Source organism: Sesamum indicum, linkage group LG5 (assembly GCF_000512975.1).
Source record: "Sesamum indicum cultivar Zhongzhi No. 13 linkage group LG5, S_indicum_v1.0, whole genome shotgun sequence".
Lineage (NCBI taxonomy): Eukaryota > Viridiplantae > Streptophyta > Magnoliopsida > Lamiales > Pedaliaceae > Sesamum > Sesamum indicum.
Window position 1 is genome coordinate 12,323,433 of NC_026149.1, and position 21,177 is coordinate 12,344,609.

At 35.1% G+C, this 21,177-nt stretch overlaps 3 protein-coding genes across 3 annotated transcripts; 1 reads left to right on the top strand and 2 right to left on the bottom strand.

Annotated features, from left to right (window-relative positions):
- LOC105162602 (transcription factor TCP12-like) lies at positions 4,277 to 6,156 on the bottom strand. The gene is made up of 2 exons (XM_011080676.2): positions 4,757 to 6,156; positions 4,277 to 4,575 (listed from the first exon to the last, which is right to left on the bottom strand). The coding sequence occupies exons 1-2, from the start codon at positions 5,810 to 5,812 to the stop codon at positions 4,495 to 4,497; spliced, it is 1,137 nt and encodes a 378-aa protein (XP_011078978.1). The 5' UTR covers positions 5,813 to 6,156; the 3' UTR covers positions 4,277 to 4,494.
- On the top strand, positions 13,429 to 17,340 carry LOC105162603 (WAT1-related protein At3g18200). The gene is made up of 7 exons (XM_011080677.2): positions 13,429 to 13,980; positions 14,072 to 14,134; positions 14,448 to 14,564; positions 14,677 to 14,929; positions 15,542 to 15,700; positions 15,790 to 15,941; positions 16,057 to 17,340. Exons 1-7 carry the CDS (start codon positions 13,787 to 13,789, stop codon positions 16,220 to 16,222), a joined length of 1,104 nt encoding a protein of 367 aa, XP_011078979.1. The 5' UTR covers positions 13,429 to 13,786; the 3' UTR covers positions 16,223 to 17,340.
- LOC105162447 (T-complex protein 1 subunit delta) lies at positions 16,994 to 18,969 on the bottom strand. Its single transcript, XM_011080457.2, has one exon. It carries the CDS (start codon positions 18,848 to 18,850, stop codon positions 17,240 to 17,242), a length of 1,611 nt encoding a protein of 536 aa, XP_011078759.1. The 5' UTR covers positions 18,851 to 18,969; the 3' UTR covers positions 16,994 to 17,239.

The following is a 21,177-nucleotide window of genomic DNA, read 5'->3' on the forward strand; positions in this document are numbered from 1 at the left end:
TGCTGACATGGCTATTATTCCTATTAGTACAGAGCATGGCCCCCTCCTATAAAAAGGGTACCAAGTAGGTCAAGGTAAGACAAGTGTTCTTGAGACAGTTTGAATCACTTATTAACGCTTTCTAGCACTCCCTATAAGAATCATACATGCACTCGTTTTCTAACATCTATTTGTTTTTATTAAGGATTCACCTAAAAATGTTGCTGACTTTAAATACCAAAATGCTAAAGTGTTTCTTATAGGTTGGTCCCTATTTCCATTTTCCTGGGATCTCTAGCTTGATCCTTCGATTTTTATAGGGTTGAAACTCCCAAAAGCATAATTGGCACCACCTTAGAGAAATTTGAGGTAAGATTGGATGAAGTTAAAAGGTGGTCGAGATAATCGTTCATTGAGTCCACATCTCCTTACTGGTGTGATGGCTGCCAGAGAGCAGAGGGCGCAACATTTTGGAGCAGTTAGTACTCCACCCCCTGCAGGTTCCTATTGATTTCACTCCCAAGAATGACTCCATTCTAAGCAGAGCCCTTTCAAATAGCATGATCGATGTTGCTACCAGTGCAACTATCCACGACTTAGCCGCATAGTCCTCACCAGCATTTTGCCCACCAGCACATGATGCTGGTGATAATAAGGTGCCCAATTTCAGCACACTAGGTTCATCCAGATGAGTGGTCCACAACGAGTTGGTCTCTACACCAACCGTTAAGCACCTATCAAACATCCCAAATCCAGTTGTAATTGTTAGGGTGGTGTTTCGTGTGTCAACTAGGTTGTATGAGGCTAGCTAGGTTACATGATGTAGTTGGAGGTGCTTTAGAGGGACGCTTATATGAATTTGGGAATAATTCTACGTCTAAAAGTGCAAGTTCAATTAGTTTTGCATTTAGAGCACCCGTGAAGAAATTTAATTAGTTAAAAAAAAAAGTTAAGGATTTCATTGTAATGCTAGGAAGATTGAAGAAGAATATTCAAAAAGAGAACCAGAAACTAGAAAACTACTTAAAAATGCTCTTGAAAAAGGCTCGACTGAGGGAGAAAGGGCTTTAAGAAGGAGGCAGACCTGCAGGAATTAATCCATAAATTGCTCCAATATGTGTGATAGATTAATTTGTCGGTGGGTCTTGAAGGACAACAATGTCTATTAGTTATTTTGTTGTTACTAATTATATGAATGACTTAGGTACTTACACCACTTAAGTACTTGCTATCTTTTAACTATTGGAGCCTCACATAGTTGAACTAATTAACAACTTGGTTGGATTGTTAACCTTCTTTGCAAGTTCAGTTGGTTTGCATTGTAACTGGTTGTGGAAATGACTGTTGGTTGATGTTATGGTATAGCTTGAAATGTTGTTGGTTGATGTTATGAAATAGCTTGAAATGTTATTGGTTGAAATTGTGACATGGTTTCTATGGTTGTTGATTGTAAAAATAATTTGTCAGATGATGTAACTAATGGAGTTTATAAGTTGATATTATCATGTTATATTGTTTCTGTTATAATGATCAGGTTATTAATTTAGATATATAGAATTCAATTTTTTTAAATAAATAATTTATTACCGATGGTTTAGAGATGAAAATATTGTAAGGTTTAGAGATGGAATCAGAGATGAAAATAATAAATAAGGAAACTACTTTGAGATAGATTTAGAGATGAAAAATACATAGACATTATCATCATCAGAATCAGAGACCGTTTGTGCACTAAAACCAAAGATAGGTTATACTTAAACTTAATTATTAATTTGAATAGAACTACCTACAGAAATTTGCCATCGCGGAATTAGAGATGAAAAATTCCGTCTCTAAAATTCAATTATAAGTTTGCACGTGCTATTTAAATATGAAGATAGATGAGTGGCACATGAAAGAATCACCAACCTAATTTGATGAATGGGAGATTTCCTATGTTATCTATTGTGTCTTGATTAGAAAGTGCTTGGCTAGAGTGGCACGGGGACTAGGCGTGGGATTTCCTATATCTACCGCTTAATCAAGAAAAAGAAAAAAATTATACATATATAACTATTGAGTCAATAAGGTTCGACTTACTCTCTATTCATTGAATTCAATCGAGAAATAATTGATAAAAGGACCTAATTACTTTTATGATACTCGTTATCCAAAGGTTAGTCATCTTCTCCTACACCCATTTAGATGTTATTCCACATAAAATCTCATACCATTACATGAAAACATGGTCCTAGAGACAGATTTTTCCGTCTCTAAAATCAAAATTACTATCGTTAAAAATAAATAACAATGGACAAATCCGTCACCGCATATAGACGGCCACTATGACGTCTTAAGTCAAATGGCTAATATTGCACTATCACATCAAGAAATTCTCAATTCGACAACATTGCAACAGTAAATTTCTTACGAAGTCGTTCGATATAGTTGGAAAAATAATATTTTTAGTCCCATAAGTTAGACCCATTTTACTTTTGGTCACATTCATTACGGACATAGCACTTTTAGTCAAGTAACTTACAAACTTAGCACTTTTGGTCTTCATTCACCTTTTTCGTCTACCAAGGTATAGAGCACATGCATAGCATGTGTTCGTTAAGTAGCTTTGATTGGAGAGAAAATTGGTCTGTTTTTCATTTTGAGACCAATTCTTGAGAAAAATATAACTATATTTGAGGAGGGGAAATAAATCTTGAAGGAACTTAATTAGAGTAAAAAAAATAGTAATTTCTCTCATCTCTCACAAAAATTGAATACTATACTCTCTATATTTCTATAAGTTAAAAACAAGTAGAAGCAACACAAGAATCATGTCTTCCACAATAAATCAAGTAGGCCAAATGAAGCACTCATAGGCTACTATTGAAACAAGGGCCAATTTTTCATCCAACCAAAGTAATTAGTGGCAACGTGCTAGGTACATGACTACATTGTTAAATTGTAGACGAAAAAGTGCATGAAGACCAAAAATACTAATTTTTTAAGTTATAGGACTAAAAGTATTAATCTCGTAATAAATGGTACCAAAAGTAATATAACTTATGGGACTAAAAATATTATTTTCCCCACTTATTCTAAAAAAGCACCCTTTACACACACTAATGCCTCCACACCAATGTCCATAAAACTAAACATTCTCCTTACAAGCATTGTGCCTTATGGGCATGAGTTCATTGGTATTCCCATCTCAATGATCCTTAACTTAAACATTTAAGGACAAGGCCACGGACGGATATTTTATGTATGACCTAAAGACTTTACAACACGGATATGGATGAAAACATGCCATTTTTCTGCTAAAACAACACTTCCACAGAAAACATTGCTTCTTCTACGTACCAATAATTATTTAAATTGAATGATATCGATCATGTCCAAAGCATCAATGAGACATTGAACTATTGCTTGGGCATAGATTCAACAAGAAGAAGCAATTCCATCAAACTTTCCAGAAAATCTTCATTGCAGTATCATATACTAGAATCAATTCAGCCTTAGTAGTGTCACAGGGTTATTATTTGGAACCGTTTCGAATGTTGCACCAGCAAAGGAGATGAACACATCTTAAATACCTATAGTTGTCTATTTCCAGATTTGAAACTAGAATAAAGAACTCTAACTTATATCCTCTATAGCCAAGATGTCCTTTTTTACTTCAAGTACTCCGTGGCTGGCTAGTCTCCTTGGAAAAGTACATGTCAAAACACATATTATGCTTTCATATATATGAACAAAATATTCCCCCCTTCAAGTTTTTGGGCATATGAACTTTGAAAAAGAAATCGTCAAGGATTTATAGCAACAACACATCCCTAAAATTCTTCCATGCATCAAAACTATCTACATGGATTAGACTTCTCTGGGCATTCTACTCCATCCATTATCTCCTTACCAAATCTACTGTAGCTCAGGCTGTCACATTTTAGGAGTCCATTCACATATGTAGTTGTATTCTCTCAACATTTATGACTGTTAACATTAAAAACACTGCATAGGCCTGCCTCATGTACAGTTAAATTCGGAAAAAACTATTCATTCATCTTAGTAAACAGCTCTCATAATCAGAGATGGTATATATCTGGAATGGCCTTGTTCTTGAAGGTAGAAAAACTGATCATGTGTTAAATATACTTGACAGAGGACAAGAACCCTAAGAGACTATAACTAATTAAGTAGAGTGATCCACCTTCAATTATATGGGTTCGATCGGAACTAATTAAATAAGTGAAATGAATAAATCAAAATAGAACTAGAGAAGGATCCAAAACAAATGAAAAGATTCTTGATAATCCCCTAACTCAAAAAGATAAATCAATCTTCGTGGTGACAAATTAGCTATTCCTTCTCATTCCAAATCAGTATTTCTCGATAGCTAGCCACAATACAATCAAAGGAAACTGAAAATTAAAGTTCACTGAAGGATATCTTACACGTACATACATAGCTTGCTTAAGATCATTGATCTATATATTATTCCAACAATCAAATGCCAATATATAAATCAAGTAGAGTATCTTATCCAGATAGATACGAACTGTGGTAGGCTTCCCATGGCTGCTTGCCGCAAAAATGGTGCTGATCTGCGAGCTGCTTTTGCTGCGCGAATAGAGTACTAGTCATCAAGATTGAATATGCAGTTTATTGGGACTTAGAGTTTGGCCAGAAAAAGAGAAAATCAATATGAAAAAGTGCAAAAAATAAATATTTAAGCAAGTTATTAAACTGTTTTTGGAAATTATGTAATATATACGTGTGTGTGAGTCAATGTGAAACTTACTTGATGCGATAATCCAGCATCGTCCTGGCAATGGGAGACGGTGATAAGCGGGTTCCATTGGCGACAGACGAAGGTATTAGCTACTACTTCTTCTGTTACCACACAAGCACGTGCTTCATCAGAGCTCAAATCTTCCGGCACAGCCCCCATATCATTGATCCAGACTCGGGAGCCTGCTGATTCTTGTAAGCTATGGCTAATTGCTGAGCCAGCAAATAGATTTGGGCCTGCAGTACTTTCACCAAGCCGTCTTTTTTGACTTGTTCTCTCTCTAGCCCTCTCTCTTGCTTTCCTCCTTGATTCCGTTGCAACAGTTGCTCGAGCTACCTTTATCTTCTTGGTCCTTTTCTGTTTGGTACAAGAAGGTAATGGTTCCTCCGTCGTCTTGACGGTGGTGGAGTGGTTGGACGACGACACAACTTCACAGTCGTCAGAAATAGAGGATCCACTGTTTGCACGCATATGGCTGCAGCTAGTTTGATTCGCATGAGCTACTCCGCAGACTAGACTCTTCTCCCTAATGGCGGCCCTCGAGTTCTTCAGCAACCAGTCCACAGTTCGACTTGCTTTGTCGAACCCCAGCATGTCTTGGAGGTCAAAGAATTTCCGCGCAACGTCGAGGGACAGCCTCATCCTTCTGTCTCTTGGGCCGCGTGCAGTATTAATCTTGCTGTGCCGATCTTTCTTGGAGCTTCTCTTTCTTACAAGCACTTCTTGATCCACTGCTGGGATGCTGGCTTTTCCATTGCCGGCTGCAGCTTCTTTCGATGGATTTTCTTTAGAATCCGGCTCGGGAAGGATGGTGGCGTCATGATCTGAAGTCATTGATTGCTGCTGATAGAAAAGCTCGAGGAATTGGAGATAAACATCCTCATACTCCAAAGGCAGATGTGGAGAATTAGGAAAGTTAAACAAGGAAGAGGAACAAGGGTAGTCTTCGGATTTGGAAGAAGAACTGATGAGGTTGTCGGGAAAAGGCCTGTGGGGAACCGAAGGCGCCTGATCAGTGCAAGTGATGATAGGATTGTAATTACAATGGCTGTTATAGGAATGCATCTTATTACACACACACTCTCACTCTCACTCTCACTCTTGAAGCTTCTATGAGTGGGACTAGCGATATACTATACTTAAATTAGTGTAACTTGTGTGGTTTTACAAGAGGTCTATTTCCACCTATTTTTGCATATCAAAACAAAACAGATATATAGATAGATACTTGTGGTTTGAGGGGTTGATGAGAATCGTTGTGTTGAAGTTGATGAATACCCACAACTAGTGCTAGCTATTTGAGTGTTCTCCAGCACTCATTAGCTGATATGATGATAACTTTTGGTCGAGAATGACAGTTTATACTTAGAATTGTATGCTCAAGTGACTTTCTCTTGTAGTAGTCATGTATGTGTAGTGCAGACATGGCTGGCTGGTGGTGGATGTGTGTCGTGTGTGAGACGTATTGCGCGTGCCATCAGCAACCTGCTGGTGCGTTGAGAAAGACAGGCGCAGAGATGTCTTAGGGGGAGATGTGATTAATTACTTTATGGGTGAACGTCCTTTGCTACTAAATGAATAAGGGTTTGAAAGCTCAAATTAAAGTCACACTTGTTGTTGGGAGGGGTTTAATTATAAAGGAAAATTAGGATATGTTTGGCATGTGACCTTTTAAATTTGAAATTTTTTTATTTTTTTAAGCAAGTTAATTTTGCTACAGTATCATTTTTGCCCTAATTCTTATGTGAAGAACATAAGGGGAAAATGAAATTTGGTATTTATAACTATATGTGGCAGTTTTAGTCACCTTCAATTTCGAATTTGTACTTGAGGATTATAATTAAAAAGAATTAGTATATTTAATTCAAATGTCATTATATTGGCAAAAATACGATATCAACAAAAAAAATTAATATTTTTCAAATTAAAGGGGTCACGTGTCAAACATGTGCCAGTTTCTAGCGAATTCAGCATTTTCTGTTGAGATTCGTACTAGATGAGCTTTTTTTTTTTAACTATAATCCTCAATTATAAATTTAAAATCGAAGAGGACCAAAGTGTTACCCCTTCTGTAATTATAGGATTAAAATTCCAGTCCCCCTTCCAGGTTATAGAAACTTGTTCAAATATATCCTATTCCTAATTCTTTAAAATCCAAAAGTTAGAATGGTTTAGTTGATCAAGTTTGATCTGGGTACTACCTCAAAGGTTTTCAGAATTTACACTCTCCCAATTCTTTTATTAATCATAAAATGGACCAAGATATGGTTTATATGAAATCCTACAGTCGTCATGCATATCCCATTTCCAACTTTGGACACCCATAATACTCTTACAATCTTTATTTTATTTTTTACCATCTTGCTAACTTAAGCATTGAAATACGATAATCGAGGTCTTTTCAATATTTTTTTTACGATTTCTTATTTTACAAATTACAGTAACATGAATGGACCTTTCCCGTAATTGGATCAAATTAACCCATGTGGACTTTATTAATTCAAACACAAATCAAAATTCTACTTGTAAAATATCCCAAAAAATGCTTGTATTTTTTTATCTTGGTGCATGGCAGCATTTTAAGAAATGCTGGCCAAGGGGTGACAAATTATAACTTATAATTCTGTAATTTGTGGCCAGTAGAGCAATTTTGGTTATCGGAGTTTTCTAACTCATCGGAAGTTGTTGATGTAGAGGAAATTACGTTTTTTAAATTGGGATTTCGTTAACCAATAATTCAATCAGCCCCTCCAACCACGTAAGAGATGATTAAAGTGCATTTTATATCCTGTATATTGGGGGGGGCACTTTTTAAGAACTACGATTACTAAGGCTGGCTGGTTGTTTTTTTAACTTGTTGTCCAGTTTGTAACAATATCTTGGTCTCTTTTTGTAAAGTCGGAATTTGATGACTTTACATTATTTTGTGTATCAACTTTGTTCCAAACGTTATTCTCAAATTACCATATTATATATCTTGACACTTACTAATTCCTATTTCTTATACAACGTTGTTAGCTTGTGTTGTGACAAATAAGTCAAAATGCCTACAAGTCATCTACCAAGTGAAAACAATATGCTAATACTGTACACATAAGCCTTGGTATGAGTTATCAGTATTTAACTGCAATACTTAAAATGTAATTCTTTTAACATACCGAGCATAAAATGCAATTTAGTTATCGCTTACATAGTTAGGCGGCTGATTGGATGCTTCATCGGCAAAAATTCCGATTTAAATGGTACGCACAAAGTAAGTGGTCTCAACTCTCAACAAACAATGTAGGATAGCATAGCATAGAGTGTTGGGAGGACGAAAGCGAAAGCAAGAAAAGCATCAGCAGCAGAAGGTAGCCCATATATATCTGTGGAATTGGAATTGAGTGGACAGGAAGCACTTGCCATTGTGCCACTTCACGTGATGAGAGGCTTCTGATTCTTGACACGGCTACAACCTTTCCCTTCCCCCCTTATTCCCACTTCATTCTACGTGCATGCTCATTCATACTTTTCCTGCTCTGTTTCTCATTAATCCACAGTACCTACTCGAGAAAAAAGAACTATGGGGTTGGAATTGGAATTGGAATTGCACTCTCTCTCTCTCTCTCTCTCTAGGGTTAATGCTGCTTCACCAAATGCCATAAGGTTTGATGAGTTTACACGTGGGGTATGCCCACATACCCAAAGGACAATTATATGTGCAAAGGAAGGGCCTGCATGCTTACCACCCTCTCTGTCTAATTTCCTTTTGACTGGGCATCTCTCTCTCTCTCTCTATATGTCCCTTTCATCAAAAAGAGAACCTCATCCATCCTAATCCCTTAATCAGTATAGGTAGGTTGGAGATATATATATATATATATATGATACAGCAAATTAAAAAAAGTATTGTTGGTTGATTAGTCAAGAAAGAGTGGACTTGATTCATGTGCTTAATTGTACTTGGCACCACTGTATTTGGAACATGACCTGCCCGGAAGCCCTAGCTTGTAGCCAATCATATTCAAAGACAACGTTGCTGTTTGTGGTAAGTAAATGGCAATAGTCTCCTCACACAATTGAATTGAAAGCTCCTCCAGCCCTCTCTATTAAATAGCAGCTATACACACACATATACATAGCTTCTCCACTCTCACTCCAGTACTGTTTCCTTTCCATATATGCATGCCGCAATTCCACCCATTCCTCCTCACTGTCTTCCATATTTCCAATTCCTAGATCATGACCAGCTTGTCCTATATATGTACTTAGCCCACCCATTATATATATATATCTATATATATTAGAATTAGGACCACACACCAAAAGGTTGTTCTCATGTTGCTTTCAATTTTTTATGATCAGATAACTATCAACCAAATTGAATAATTCATCTACCATATACACAAAGTTGGGTACTGCAAGATGCTGAAAGCTGATCATAACCCTAATTCAAGAAAATTATAATTAGTATTTTCTTTTCAAGACCCCCCCCCCCCCCCACCATAAAAATCTACCATTAACAACCTCATTATACACACATATATATATATATATATGCAGATCTATTACCGAGTTTTCTATTTCAAATCGTGTTGCATTTTCTAGTACTGTAGCCAACTTTTTTGGGTTTTGTCAGGAGATTCTTGTACATTGCACTCTATACTTGACTCATCTGTAAAGCAGAGGTAGACAAAGGAAGTGTTGAAGTAAGTTGAGCTACAACTTTCGGGGAGGGGGGGCTGATGAGGATAAGAATCACAAGGGTTTGAAGCATATATATATACATATAATTATCAAAGGCATTGTTCTGCCAGTAGCCTTTGCTGCTCAGTACATCTGCACTTGGTCTTGTAGTAGGCCGGGGGGGATTGACTCATTTACCACGCTTGCCAAACACGTCCATCATCACTCCCTCTAATTTCTCCTTTAATTTAGACATATATATACATATATATACACTTTTGCCCTAATTATTGCTGTTTGGGTAATCGAATTCCACAGTCACTTCATAGGCGTAGACGACACTCCCAACAAGCCATTAAACGAAGGACACAGATTTTCGAATGTTGTCATATACGCTAAAGGATTTCTTTCCAGGAAAATATACAATAATTGCTCAATTGCTTTTCCGACCAAATTTGTCCTCTATTTTTTTGTATTTCCGACCAAAACTTAAACGTCAAAATACAAAAAAATACATAACTAAAATATTGCTTTCATGCTGGCAGAAATTGACCGATAAAATAAAAAATCCCAAATTAAAAAGAAAAGAAAACACGTGTGGTCACATGCTTTTTTCGACAATATTTGCAAACTCTGACAATTGAATAATCAAATCACAAAAAATACAAGTTGCAGAACTTATTTATGACCCTAGAAAAATAAAAAATCAAAACATCAAATTACAAAAAAGACGTAACAAAAATTACATTTAAGCCAGGGAGGATTTCTACCCAATTGATAACGGTAGCTGCTCTTTTCGTCAGGCCATTAGTCATGTGATTTACACGTGAGAGAAACGTAAATGTGCGAATTGGCCTGAGTGTGGGACCAAAACTAGAAACAGGTCTACTTTTGGGATCAAGAATGTAATTTACCCCTTATTTTGATTTGTATTAACTATCGGAGACAGCTGTTGTTATCAATTGGACAGAAATCCCTCAATGGTCCTCAAATTGAAAAAAAAAAAAAAAAAACCACATATTGGACCCAATGTGCGAATTGACCTGAATGTGGGACCAAAATTGAAAACAAATCCACTTATGAGACTAAAAATATAATTTACCCTAAAAAATTTCATTGTATTTATAGACATGACTTACTTTGAAATATATAGTATATTATTACGCACATAAGATATATATATATATATATATATATAATAAATCCATCGCCTAGTACACATGTAATTAACTATTAAATAAATATATGTCATTCATAATAAATGATATCTTAATTGACTATTGAAAAAAATAATCATACCTTAAATAAATTTTTTGTTAATATTTCGACTCAATAATCATGTACTAATAAAGTTATAGTATTAATCGAGTTATTAAAATATTTTTAATAAAATGCAGACTATTATATATATTAATTAATTGATTAGTTGTATAAGTTAATTGAAAAGAAAAAATCAAAATTTTCAATTATTCTTTTTAGTTTTACTCAAAAAATATTATTAATTAATTATAATTAATAACTTTTTTAGAGGTATTTCAGTTTTCTCCGTTTTTCGTTGTCTTTTTCTTTTATTAGCTTTGCTTTTGCCACAATTTCACTTAAACAAAGAAGTGCACCAAAATTTCATCCCAAATATTTCGCTATACCGCAGTGAACCAAACATGTGTTAGGCATATATAGATGCAAAATTTTAGTTTGGACCCCACCGAGTTGAATTTGAACCAATTATATGGTAAGTGCAATACACTTGTCGTGTGATTAATGTACAGTTCAGAAAAAGTGACCAATCATATAACAAGTGTGATACACTTAGTTTGGTTCAACCAAACCTGATCCGAATAGAAAGTTTTCCACATACATATATATTTTCTCTTTATTGTAATGAACTGATAACATGTGCCTTACACATGTACTTTTCCTTTCTTTTTTAATGGAATATTTGAAAAAAAAAAAAAAGAAAAAAGGAACGCATATTCTTTTTATTTTGTGATTAAATATGCTACACTCTCTAAAGTTTGAGAATATATATATATATATATATATATGAAAACTTTCTAATCAAATGGAACCAAAGTATAATTTTGTTAAGTTGGGATAACAAACACATAATTAGAAGCTCGTCAATGACGCCTAGTTCATTTGATGAAAGTGAGGCCCCATGATTTTAAAGGTCATGAGTTTGAACCCCCTTATACGTGAGATGTTGTGTCTATTGAATAATAATGTATTGCTTATGACTGTCGTAATGATTGATAGCCAACAAAAATAATTATAATCAATTTATTTCAATTAATAATAGTTCACGCTCTTACTACAGAAAAGAAAAATTAAAAGCTCAATCACATTCCAATTGCCGTAAAAAAAAAAAAATAGATTTGGTACAAAAAATAAAAATTTTCGGAAACATAAATCATATTAACTCAATTTTGTACCAATGTTTAATATTAAAACAACTTATGTTTCAAATTTTCAAATAAAAGTCCAAAAAAATTAACTTTGAATTATTTTTTTAAACTTTATTTCCCTCACCCTATGCTTGCTACCTTCCCCATTTTTCCTTCTTGCCGCTGTTTCTCTCCTTATATCTTCTTCCGTTTTGTCTCCACCTCCCTAGCCCAGCCCACTTCTATACTTAGTTTCTTTCTAGCTTTTAGCATTAGTTAATAATTACATTTAGATTTTTACGAAAAATATTAAATTATTTTTTATTTTTAAAAATATTTAAAATTATACTTATACCTCTTTCAAGAATTATTTACTTACACTTTGTCCCTTTCGTTAAAATTTTAATAAAAAATACTGATATCAACAAAAAACTAAAAGTGTAGACCATCGTAGCATGCAAGAAGAAAATTTCAATTATCTAGGAATAGTTACCTTCCTAACCATTTTAGTCCAATAGAAAGGTCATTGTAATAAACTGACAACAAGCGCCCAAACGCAAATGACAGCGTACCAACCCGACAACGTCATTTTACAAGAGCCAATAATGAAAAAGAATGAACATTAGATCAAAATTATGTCGTAGCAATCGATATTGTCATTTATAGATTATAATAATGTAGATAGATGAATTGATTGATACGGAAAATTTTTGGCCCGATATCCGTTGATTTACTATTCAAGAATTCATTGACGTCCCCCATGATTGACAAGATTCAATAGAAAATCGTCAAAATGGAATCGTATTATTTTTAAATATTATGAATTAAAAACTCAAATTACACTAATGGAGCCATCTTTGCAGATGCATGAATGATAATAAAACTTATGGGCTTATATTAAATGTGAGTGTTCATCATTAAATTTCTTTTGTCTCTGATCATTTGATTGTTGGCCTTGTACCATTGTGTTCATCATTGATTTTATGTAAGATTCCTACATCATACGGCGCACATGCTACCGGTATCTATTCTCAAGCTTTCTATTTGACTGAGAAAGACGAAAAATATTTAATTGAATTGATTTTATTATTCTGAAAGATATTATTGAAAGTTAGTGTTCTCACATATTTACTTTGAGTGAAAATATATTCCGAATTTTTTATTCTAAGAATAAAAAAGTCCGTATCTATTAATTTTGTTTTCCTAAATTGGACGGATATTTGGAATTATTAAATTTTCATTACCTTTCATGAACTTGAATATCATTGAAAACAGAATACTAATCGTTTTATGTAGGCGCATTATGTATTAGGGGTCACTTATAGTGTTTGATCTAACGAGAGTTACGATTAGTTCTTAGTATATTTGTGAGCTTGTAGTTCAAGGGTCGCATTATTTTTTTAAAAAATAGATTGTGTGTTTATTAATATTTTCATAATGAAGTAAAAGAAAATTACACCCAAAAGAAAAGGTGAAAAATCTATTAAAAGAAAAAGGTATAAAAAGGATGTGGGTGGGAATAAAATAAGAAAGTATAGAGTCGTTTTGGTGGACAAAGCTTCTGACAAAGTTGAAATCTTTGCAAATGATTGAATAACCAAATTGTGATTCAGACAAAAATGGTAAAATTTAATAGAAAATGAAGATTGGTTGCATTCCATGTCTTAACAACCTGCCTCTAACATGGACAACTGAGGCTTTGTCTCCCTAACAAAGTTCAATTTTCAAGTCAACAAATCAAATGGGAATAGATAAACAGCTTAATACATTGCAACTAATAATTTCTACACATCTCTCATAATGGGACTGTATGATTGATTACTCTGCAATGCTAACCACACCATCTTCCTCATCAAATAATTAATAAACACACACACACTATTAAATTCCTGTCTCTCTCTCTCTCTCTACACCCATATATATATAAACATGAGTTGCTGGTGTTGCTGAGCAATTACAGCACTTTGACAAATAACAGAAACAGAGAGATATGGCACAAGAAAAGGTCATTTCTGAGAGAGTGAAGCTTCTGATTTCATTGTTTGTTCTGCAGTTCTGCTTTGCAGGATTTCACATTGTGTCCAGAGTTGCACTCAACATTGGTGTTAGCAAAGTTGTCTACCCTGTCTACAGAAATATCATTGCATTGCTGTTGTTGGGACCCTTTGCCTACTTCGTAGAAAAGTGAGGTTTTGGCTCTGTGTGTGTATCTGTGTGTTTGGATTTATTTACCAAATTGAAAGCAAATAGTCACTAATAAGTGTCTCATTTACAGGAAAGAAAGACCACCGCTCACATTCTCTTTATTGGCCCAGTTTTTCCTTCTAGCACTAGTGGGGTAAGCTTACATTTAAACAATGAGTATTATCATATTCTTTGTACCTTCTCATCTTTCTCTCTCTTTTAAGCCTTAAATTACGCTTTATCCCTGTGTGAAACGCTACGCTAATAGGCACAAATCTCTCTAAACAAAAAGAAATGCTAACGTGATAAGTGAACTTTTTGAGGAAAACGGTCTCCCTCCCTCCTTCATCAGGGACTCACGTCGCCCTTTTTTTTTTATGGAGGTTTTTTTTGTCTTTTAGTGTTTTTGTGGGAGATCTGTTACATTTAACTCAGCATGCTAAATACAACTATGCTTTGCTCCACAGGATCACTGCAAACCAGGGCTTTTACATCTTAGGTTTGTACTATGCATCTCCAACCTTTGCATCAGCAATGCAAAACTCAGTGCCCGCAATTACTTTTGTCATGGCATCCGTTCTAGGGTACGTGTGGAGGACTTCTCTTTGGCGTAGAGATAGTCTGCTGAAAAACGGTTAATTGCTGCAGACTGATCCAACTTATCCTTTAATTTTTTATTTTCTTTTTTTGGTTAAGGCTCGAGCAAGTTAATATCATGAGGAGAGATGGACTGGCAAAAGTTCTTGGGACTTTAGCAAGTGTAGGTGGTGCTACAATTATCACTTTGTATAAAGGACCTCCCATTTTGCACCAAGCATCAACACTGGAAGTAGCTAATACATATGGTGAGAGTGCCATTATCTCTTCAACCAAAGTGCAGAACTGGACATGGGGCTGTATATTTCTTATTGGTCACTGCTTATCATGGGCTGGATGGATGGTCCTTCAGGTAAGCCAATGCTAACAATGCCTTTGGATTAAAGTTTCGTAAATTACATTGCCACCCCTGAATTTAGGTTTAATTATACAAACACCTCTACCTCTTTGCAAAAATACAAGTAGACCCATTCAGATTCTAATTGTAGTTTACATAAACACAAACTCAAGAGGGAGGGGGGGGGGGGGGGCGCTTACACAAAGACTCCTCAATGAGAGAACACAATAAATGCATAATTTGACGCCTATGGTAACTTTGTCCCATTTAGTAACAATGCAAGACATATTATCATTCCATTCCAACAATTCTTAAACCTTCTGAAAACCAAACGAAACACTAATTATATTATCCCATCCAAACTTCAAATTTTTCAAAACCCAACTCATTTTTCCCAAGTCTTATTAAATTTAGCTAAAAACAACTCCAAACCAAGTGATTAAAACTTTCACATTTGTGCTATTACCTACAAGTTCTTGGCTAGTCAAGCTAAATACTTAAAAATGGGGTAAAAAAGGTCACAGCCACCATTAAGATTCAAGAAAGTTCAGATTTATAAATGTTCAAATCCAGCACCATTATCAACTCAAAGCATCAACTTATTAAGCTTCAATTCTTAATTTGCAGGCCCCCATAGTGAAGAAGTACCCAGCCAAGCTCTCACTGACATCCTTCACATTCTTCTTTGGGTTAATCCAGTTCCTATCTATAGCAGCTTTTGTAGAAAAAGATCCAAAGCGTTGGCAAATCCAGTCTGGGGAAGAGATTTTTACAATCTTATATGCTGTAAGATTTCAAACTAACTTCAATATTTTTCTAGACTGCTAGTTGTCTCTCACCAAGGCATAACTCAGCTACCTTGATACTGGCTACAGGGAATAATATCTTCAGGTCTAGTAATATCTCTACAGACCTGGTGCATTCAGAAAGGAGGCCCAGTTTTCGTTGCCAGCTTCCAGCCAGTTCAAACAGTATTAGTTGCTGGCATGGCATTCATAATTCTTGGTGATCAGTTATACTTTGGAGGGTATGTTATACTTTACTAAATTGATTAAATTCGGTTAAAACAACTTGAAAGAAGTTAAACTACCAGGATTGAAATTTTCCATTCTGATTTCTTTGAGTTGTGTCCACTCTTCCAGAGTCATTGGAGCTGTCCTAATTGTGATTGGCCTTTACCTAGTCTTATGGGGTAAAACAACAGAGACAAGGTATCAAAGCCAAGATACTGAAGAGACATTGACAAAACATCTATTACAGGGTGACAACAACGATCAAGATTGCCCTGATGGAGTTGATATTCCATAATGTTCTATCTGTCCTTGTTCAGGGTCTCCACATGCTTACAGGCCCAAAGACCATAGGACAATTTCCTATAGAATGTCCAACAGGGCCTCAAAAAGGTTAGCATGTTAACATGTAAATCTTCACTGGATTTGTTTAAAATTTCTTGAATTTTCAACTTAGAGAGGAGCGCACTTACTTTGGCCTGTAGAGCAACAAAGGGAAGACAAAATCAAAGAAGAAAGCAATTTGCCAAAGCAGCTCTCAAGTTGTACATTGCTATTCAACACCTTTCATATTAAATAGCACATAGCTATTCTGTAAATTTTACAGATATGGATTAGCAAGTTCCACTATGCAACTTTTCATAATGGACTGTTTGATTGAATAAACAATAAAATCATCTCCACCAAACACTTCAAGGAGATATTTATTAGCTCTTCCTATAATTTGTGAGACTGTATGCATAATCTCTTTGATGTCGGCATTAGTTCGCAATATAACATCAGTAAAGAATAAAATTCAGTAGGTTGGATCAGGCATACCTGGTTCCTAGGTCAATGGGACAAGCAATTGGGTCAGACAGGGAACCAACAGCCCTAATTCGGGCCTGATTGGCTATGGGTTGGACAGGGAAAACCCTACACACGTGGGCCTAAAACAGCACTAATTTGTTTGGAGGAAGCAAAAATGTTACAGGAGGAACATATGAATATAACTTCCATAATTAACACAATTAAACAAAAGAAGCACAAAACTGGCAAGATAATAAGAACAGTAGGAAGGGCTTTAAAATCATCAAAATCTACCCGTTCCACAAAGCCCCACTTGCATATTTCACCAAAGACTTCTTATCCCTAAATATGCTATATGCAATAAAGTCACAACAGATCATGACACCCACCATTGATTAACAAAATAAAAGTCTAGTTGAAAATATCCCAAAAGCTGCTAATTGAGTAAAAAGCACACAAGAAAAACGGGGCAACACGATAACAAACAGTTTCCTCAGGACCCAATATTTTAATGCTTCATACTACTCTACCTCACAGTAACAATGTCGTCAATCTTCAAGATCATGCGAACACACTCCGTAGCCAAGGAAATTGCACTTGTGCTCACCAGCAAGGGCTGCACGACATTCTCCTCCAAAATGTTAGTGATTTGTCCCTTCCTCACATTGATCCCTGCATTGATCTCACCTTGTGCATGCCTATTCCTCAATTCAGTGACAATGGCAATTGGATTCAATCCTGCATTCTCGGCCAAAGTGTAAGGAATAACCTCAAGAGCTTCAGCAAATGCTCTGACACAGTAGCCTTCCATCCCCTGCAGCACTTTTGCCCATGCACCTAATTGTCTCGAAAGCTCAATCTCAGGTGCCCCACCGCCCGCAATCAGAAACTTCTTATTCACCAAACATCTCACCACACACAGAGCGTCATGCAAACTCCTCTCAGCCTCATCAAGCACCAATTGGTTTGAGCCACGGACCAGTACACTAGTAGTCCTTCCCATGTTCTTAATCCCCGTAATCTTCACAATTTTCCCACCATCTCCCAGGGGCACCTCTTCCACCAAATCTGCATACCCTAACTTCTCAGCACGGAAATGTTCAATATTTGAAATGGGCAAGCAATTCAAAGTCTTGGTGATAAACTCAATCTCATCCCTCTCAACATCTTTAATGACTAAAATCTTTGCTTTGGCCAAATAATGCAAAGACAAGTCTGTGACAGCATCCCTCAAGATACTCTTCTGAATTAACAACACATTACACCCTGTGGCTTTAATCTTCTTAATCATCCCTAAGATGTAGTTTCTCTCCTCCTTCAAAATCCTATCCATCTGTGAGTAGTCAGACACCACAATGCTCTGTTCTATGTCAGTTTTAGGGGGAGAAATCTGAAACTGTATGACCCCTATCTTAGCATTTTCTACCCTAGTTGGCCCGCCAGCAGCATGACTCACCTTCTTATCAAAAACCAGCCCTTTTATCAATTCAGTATCATCAACGGTCCCGCCTAATTTCTTCACAATTTTAATATCTTTCAAATCCACTAAATCAGGCTTCTCCGGATCCACCACAGAGAGGACGGCGTCAACAGCTAAAGGGGCTAAAAGAGTAGAGTACTGTGAGACTACCTTCGAGTTGAGCGAAGTGGAGGCAGATTTGACAAGCGAATCACGATCCGACAACTCCACGGGAACCGCCATTGCAGACAAAATCTCAACGGCTTTAATCGAGGTCTTGTGAAGGGAGTCGGAAACAATAGTGGGATGAATGCCGGCAGTCAAGAGACCAAGGGAAGCCTTGAGTAGCGAGCCAGCAATGACGACAACAGTGGTAGTGCCGTCTCCCGCAACGACGTCCTGAGATTTGGACAGCTCGACGAGAAACTTGGCGGCAGGCTGGAGGACTTCCATCTTGTTGAGAATGGTAGCGCCGTCATTAGTAATTATGACCTCTCCGGACGAGGTAGAGATCATCTTGTCCATACCCTTGGGACCGAGACTGGTTCGCACGGCGTTCGCCACAGACTGCGCACTGCACTGCGCCGCCGCTATGTTCGCCATACGGATGTCGTCTTTTCGTTTGTTGTCCACGAACGTCTCTGTGGACCTCCCCTTCGACACCGCCGGAGCTGCCATTGATCGGAAATTAGGAGAAAAGGTACAGATTTGAGATGTAAAACCCTAGATTGAGAGTGTGTGTGTGTGTAGGGTTTTCTAGAGATGACTGGCAACGCAGTGTGATACTATACAAATTGAAACCTACACTCCATGCTTTATATTTTAGATTAAAACTTTAAAAAAATGTCTTTTCTTCTCTCTTTTTTCAAATATTTGTTTCCTTTTGGCCATTAGAGTCGAAAATATTATGATTCTTTATATATAATAATGTAAAATTTCAAACTTATAAGTAAATATATGAGCACTATATAGCAAAGTATAATATAAAAATGACTTATACATATTGTATTTTTAGCTCTATTTAAATTTGTTATAACTACAAATATCTTTTTACTATTTAAAAATTATAAATATTCTTTAAAATTTACGGTCTAACAAATACCCCTTGTGACAGCCAGATGTAGGTGTATTTGTGAAGTATTTATAATTTTCAAATAACGAAAAAGTATTTATAATTATAGCAAATTTTTTAGAAGCTCCTTGTACAGTAAAACCTCTATAAATTAATAAACTCTCTAAAATAATAAAATCTTTCGGTCCCGACTTGGGCCTTTGTAAAAAATCATCAAATTCGATAAGATAATAAGATAATAATTTTTCGAAAAATTTCTTAATAAATATTAGGTCCCATTAAAACTCTAAATTAATAATTCATAAATATTATAATTATAAATATTATGGTAATTTGCTCAATTATGAAGTTTGTAATGTTTTACGCATTGGATCATCCATGGATGATTTTGCGATGCCTTTTAGATAAGAAGACATGGTTGGGTATTATGAATTATTTTATTTTTATATTAAGATTTATATAGTATATGTTTTCATTCATCATAACATGAATATATTTAATTGGCTATAATAGTTATTTAAGTGCAACGAATTAATGTAAATATGTAAGTTTAAGTAATTTCAATGAATTGATACATGCGTCTATGAATATAATAGTTAATTGTATAAAATAAATTGATATTATACATGAATGTATTTAATTAGTTACAAAAAATTGATTGACGCATGAATATAATCAATGAAACATATATGAATTCATTTATTTTCAGTACATATGTACTAAATTTGCTGAATTTAAAAAGTCTCTCTTTTAATTAATAAAATATTAATTTATCGATAAATTAATATCTCTCTAAATTAATAAAATTTCATGGTCCCAAGGTTATTAATTTATAGAGGTTTTACTATAATTTATTCTAGGGAATTACACTCCCTCTCATAAGGTTTGGTGTAATTATACGTAAACTCCCTATAATTTGAAAAATTACATTTAACACCCCTGAAGTTTACTTCTGTCTAATATATAAATTCCTCTATTAATCAAAATTCACCGAATTTATTTTTATATTACAAAAAGGAAAAAGAAAAAAAATCAATTGACTTGTTACTAATTTATTACATATCAAATAAATATTCTTATACTCAAATTACCCTCATACTTCTCCACGCATAAATGTATGGGAGGATGTATATCTACCGTTATAAGGTAGTTTAATCAGAAAAAAATATTTTATATCTATTATATCAGTAATAAGTCAATACAAAGTAGATATCAATCTATCTTATCAAGGGATAAGTTTACTATTTGAAACTCTGTAGATGAAGCCAACATGAATTGACTTTCCCCTAAAAATAGGCCATTTTTATTGTTCGTGTGGAGGTTCTATTATTGCTCGGGCGAGACACCAATGACACGGTGTATAGCTGAACCAACCATATCTCGGAAAAATAGGCCTTAAGGAATCTAGGTAGATCCAAAATATACTTAACTTCCATATTTTTCTTACACAACTCCTATAAAGAAATGTTCAGGTTGGTCAATAAAAGTAACTTGAGGGTAAATGCAAGGGTGTTTGATGCCAAATTTCAATAGGTCTTTGCCAAGGATTAATATCGAGAGAGTTAGATACAAATAACTATAAATACATATAAAAGAATTATAATTTGATAATAAATCTTAATTTTTATTCACTAGAAAACGAAGCTAAATATACGAGACATATATTAATCTATTTTACTTAATTTAAAAAAAGGTGCAAATATACAAACCATCTTCAAAATACACCCACTTATCGTAATTTTTCTTTCTTTATTTCTATTTTTATGTTTCTTTTATTTAAAAATAAATATATCAACAATGCTAAAAGGAATTTTTTAAATTGTGGGTCTATTTATAATTATACAAAACTTTGAGGGAGGCTAGTGTAATTATTTCAATATAAAAAACAAAGGATAAATGAAATTAGATGGAGAAGTTGCAGCAAGCAACCGTC

What these genes read in the sequence shown, in the direction of transcription:
- LOC105162602 (XM_011080676.2), bottom strand. Translation starts at nt 5,812, where the DNA reads ATGCATTCCTATAACAGCCATTGTAATTACAATCCTATCATCACTTGC. An exon ending in ATGCTGGATTATCGCATCAA is followed by an intron (nt 4,576 to 4,756) that starts GTAAGTTTCACA and finishes CTATTCGCGCAG; the next exon opens with CAAAAGCAGCTCGCAGATCA.
- LOC105162603 (XM_011080677.2), top strand. Translation starts at nt 13,787, where the DNA reads ATGGCACAAGAAAAGGTCATTTCTGAGAGAGTGAAGCTTCTGATTTCA. An exon ending in GTCATGGCATCCGTTCTAGG is followed by an intron (nt 14,565 to 14,676) that starts GTACGTGTGGAG and finishes TTTTTGGTTAAG; the next exon opens with GCTCGAGCAAGTTAATATCA. An exon ending in CTGGATGGATGGTCCTTCAG is followed by an intron (nt 14,930 to 15,541) that starts GTAAGCCAATGC and finishes CTTAATTTGCAG; the next exon opens with GCCCCCATAGTGAAGAAGTA.
- LOC105162447 (XM_011080457.2), bottom strand. Translation starts at nt 18,850, where the DNA reads ATGGCAGCTCCGGCGGTGTCGAAGGGGAGGTCCACAGAGACGTTCGTG.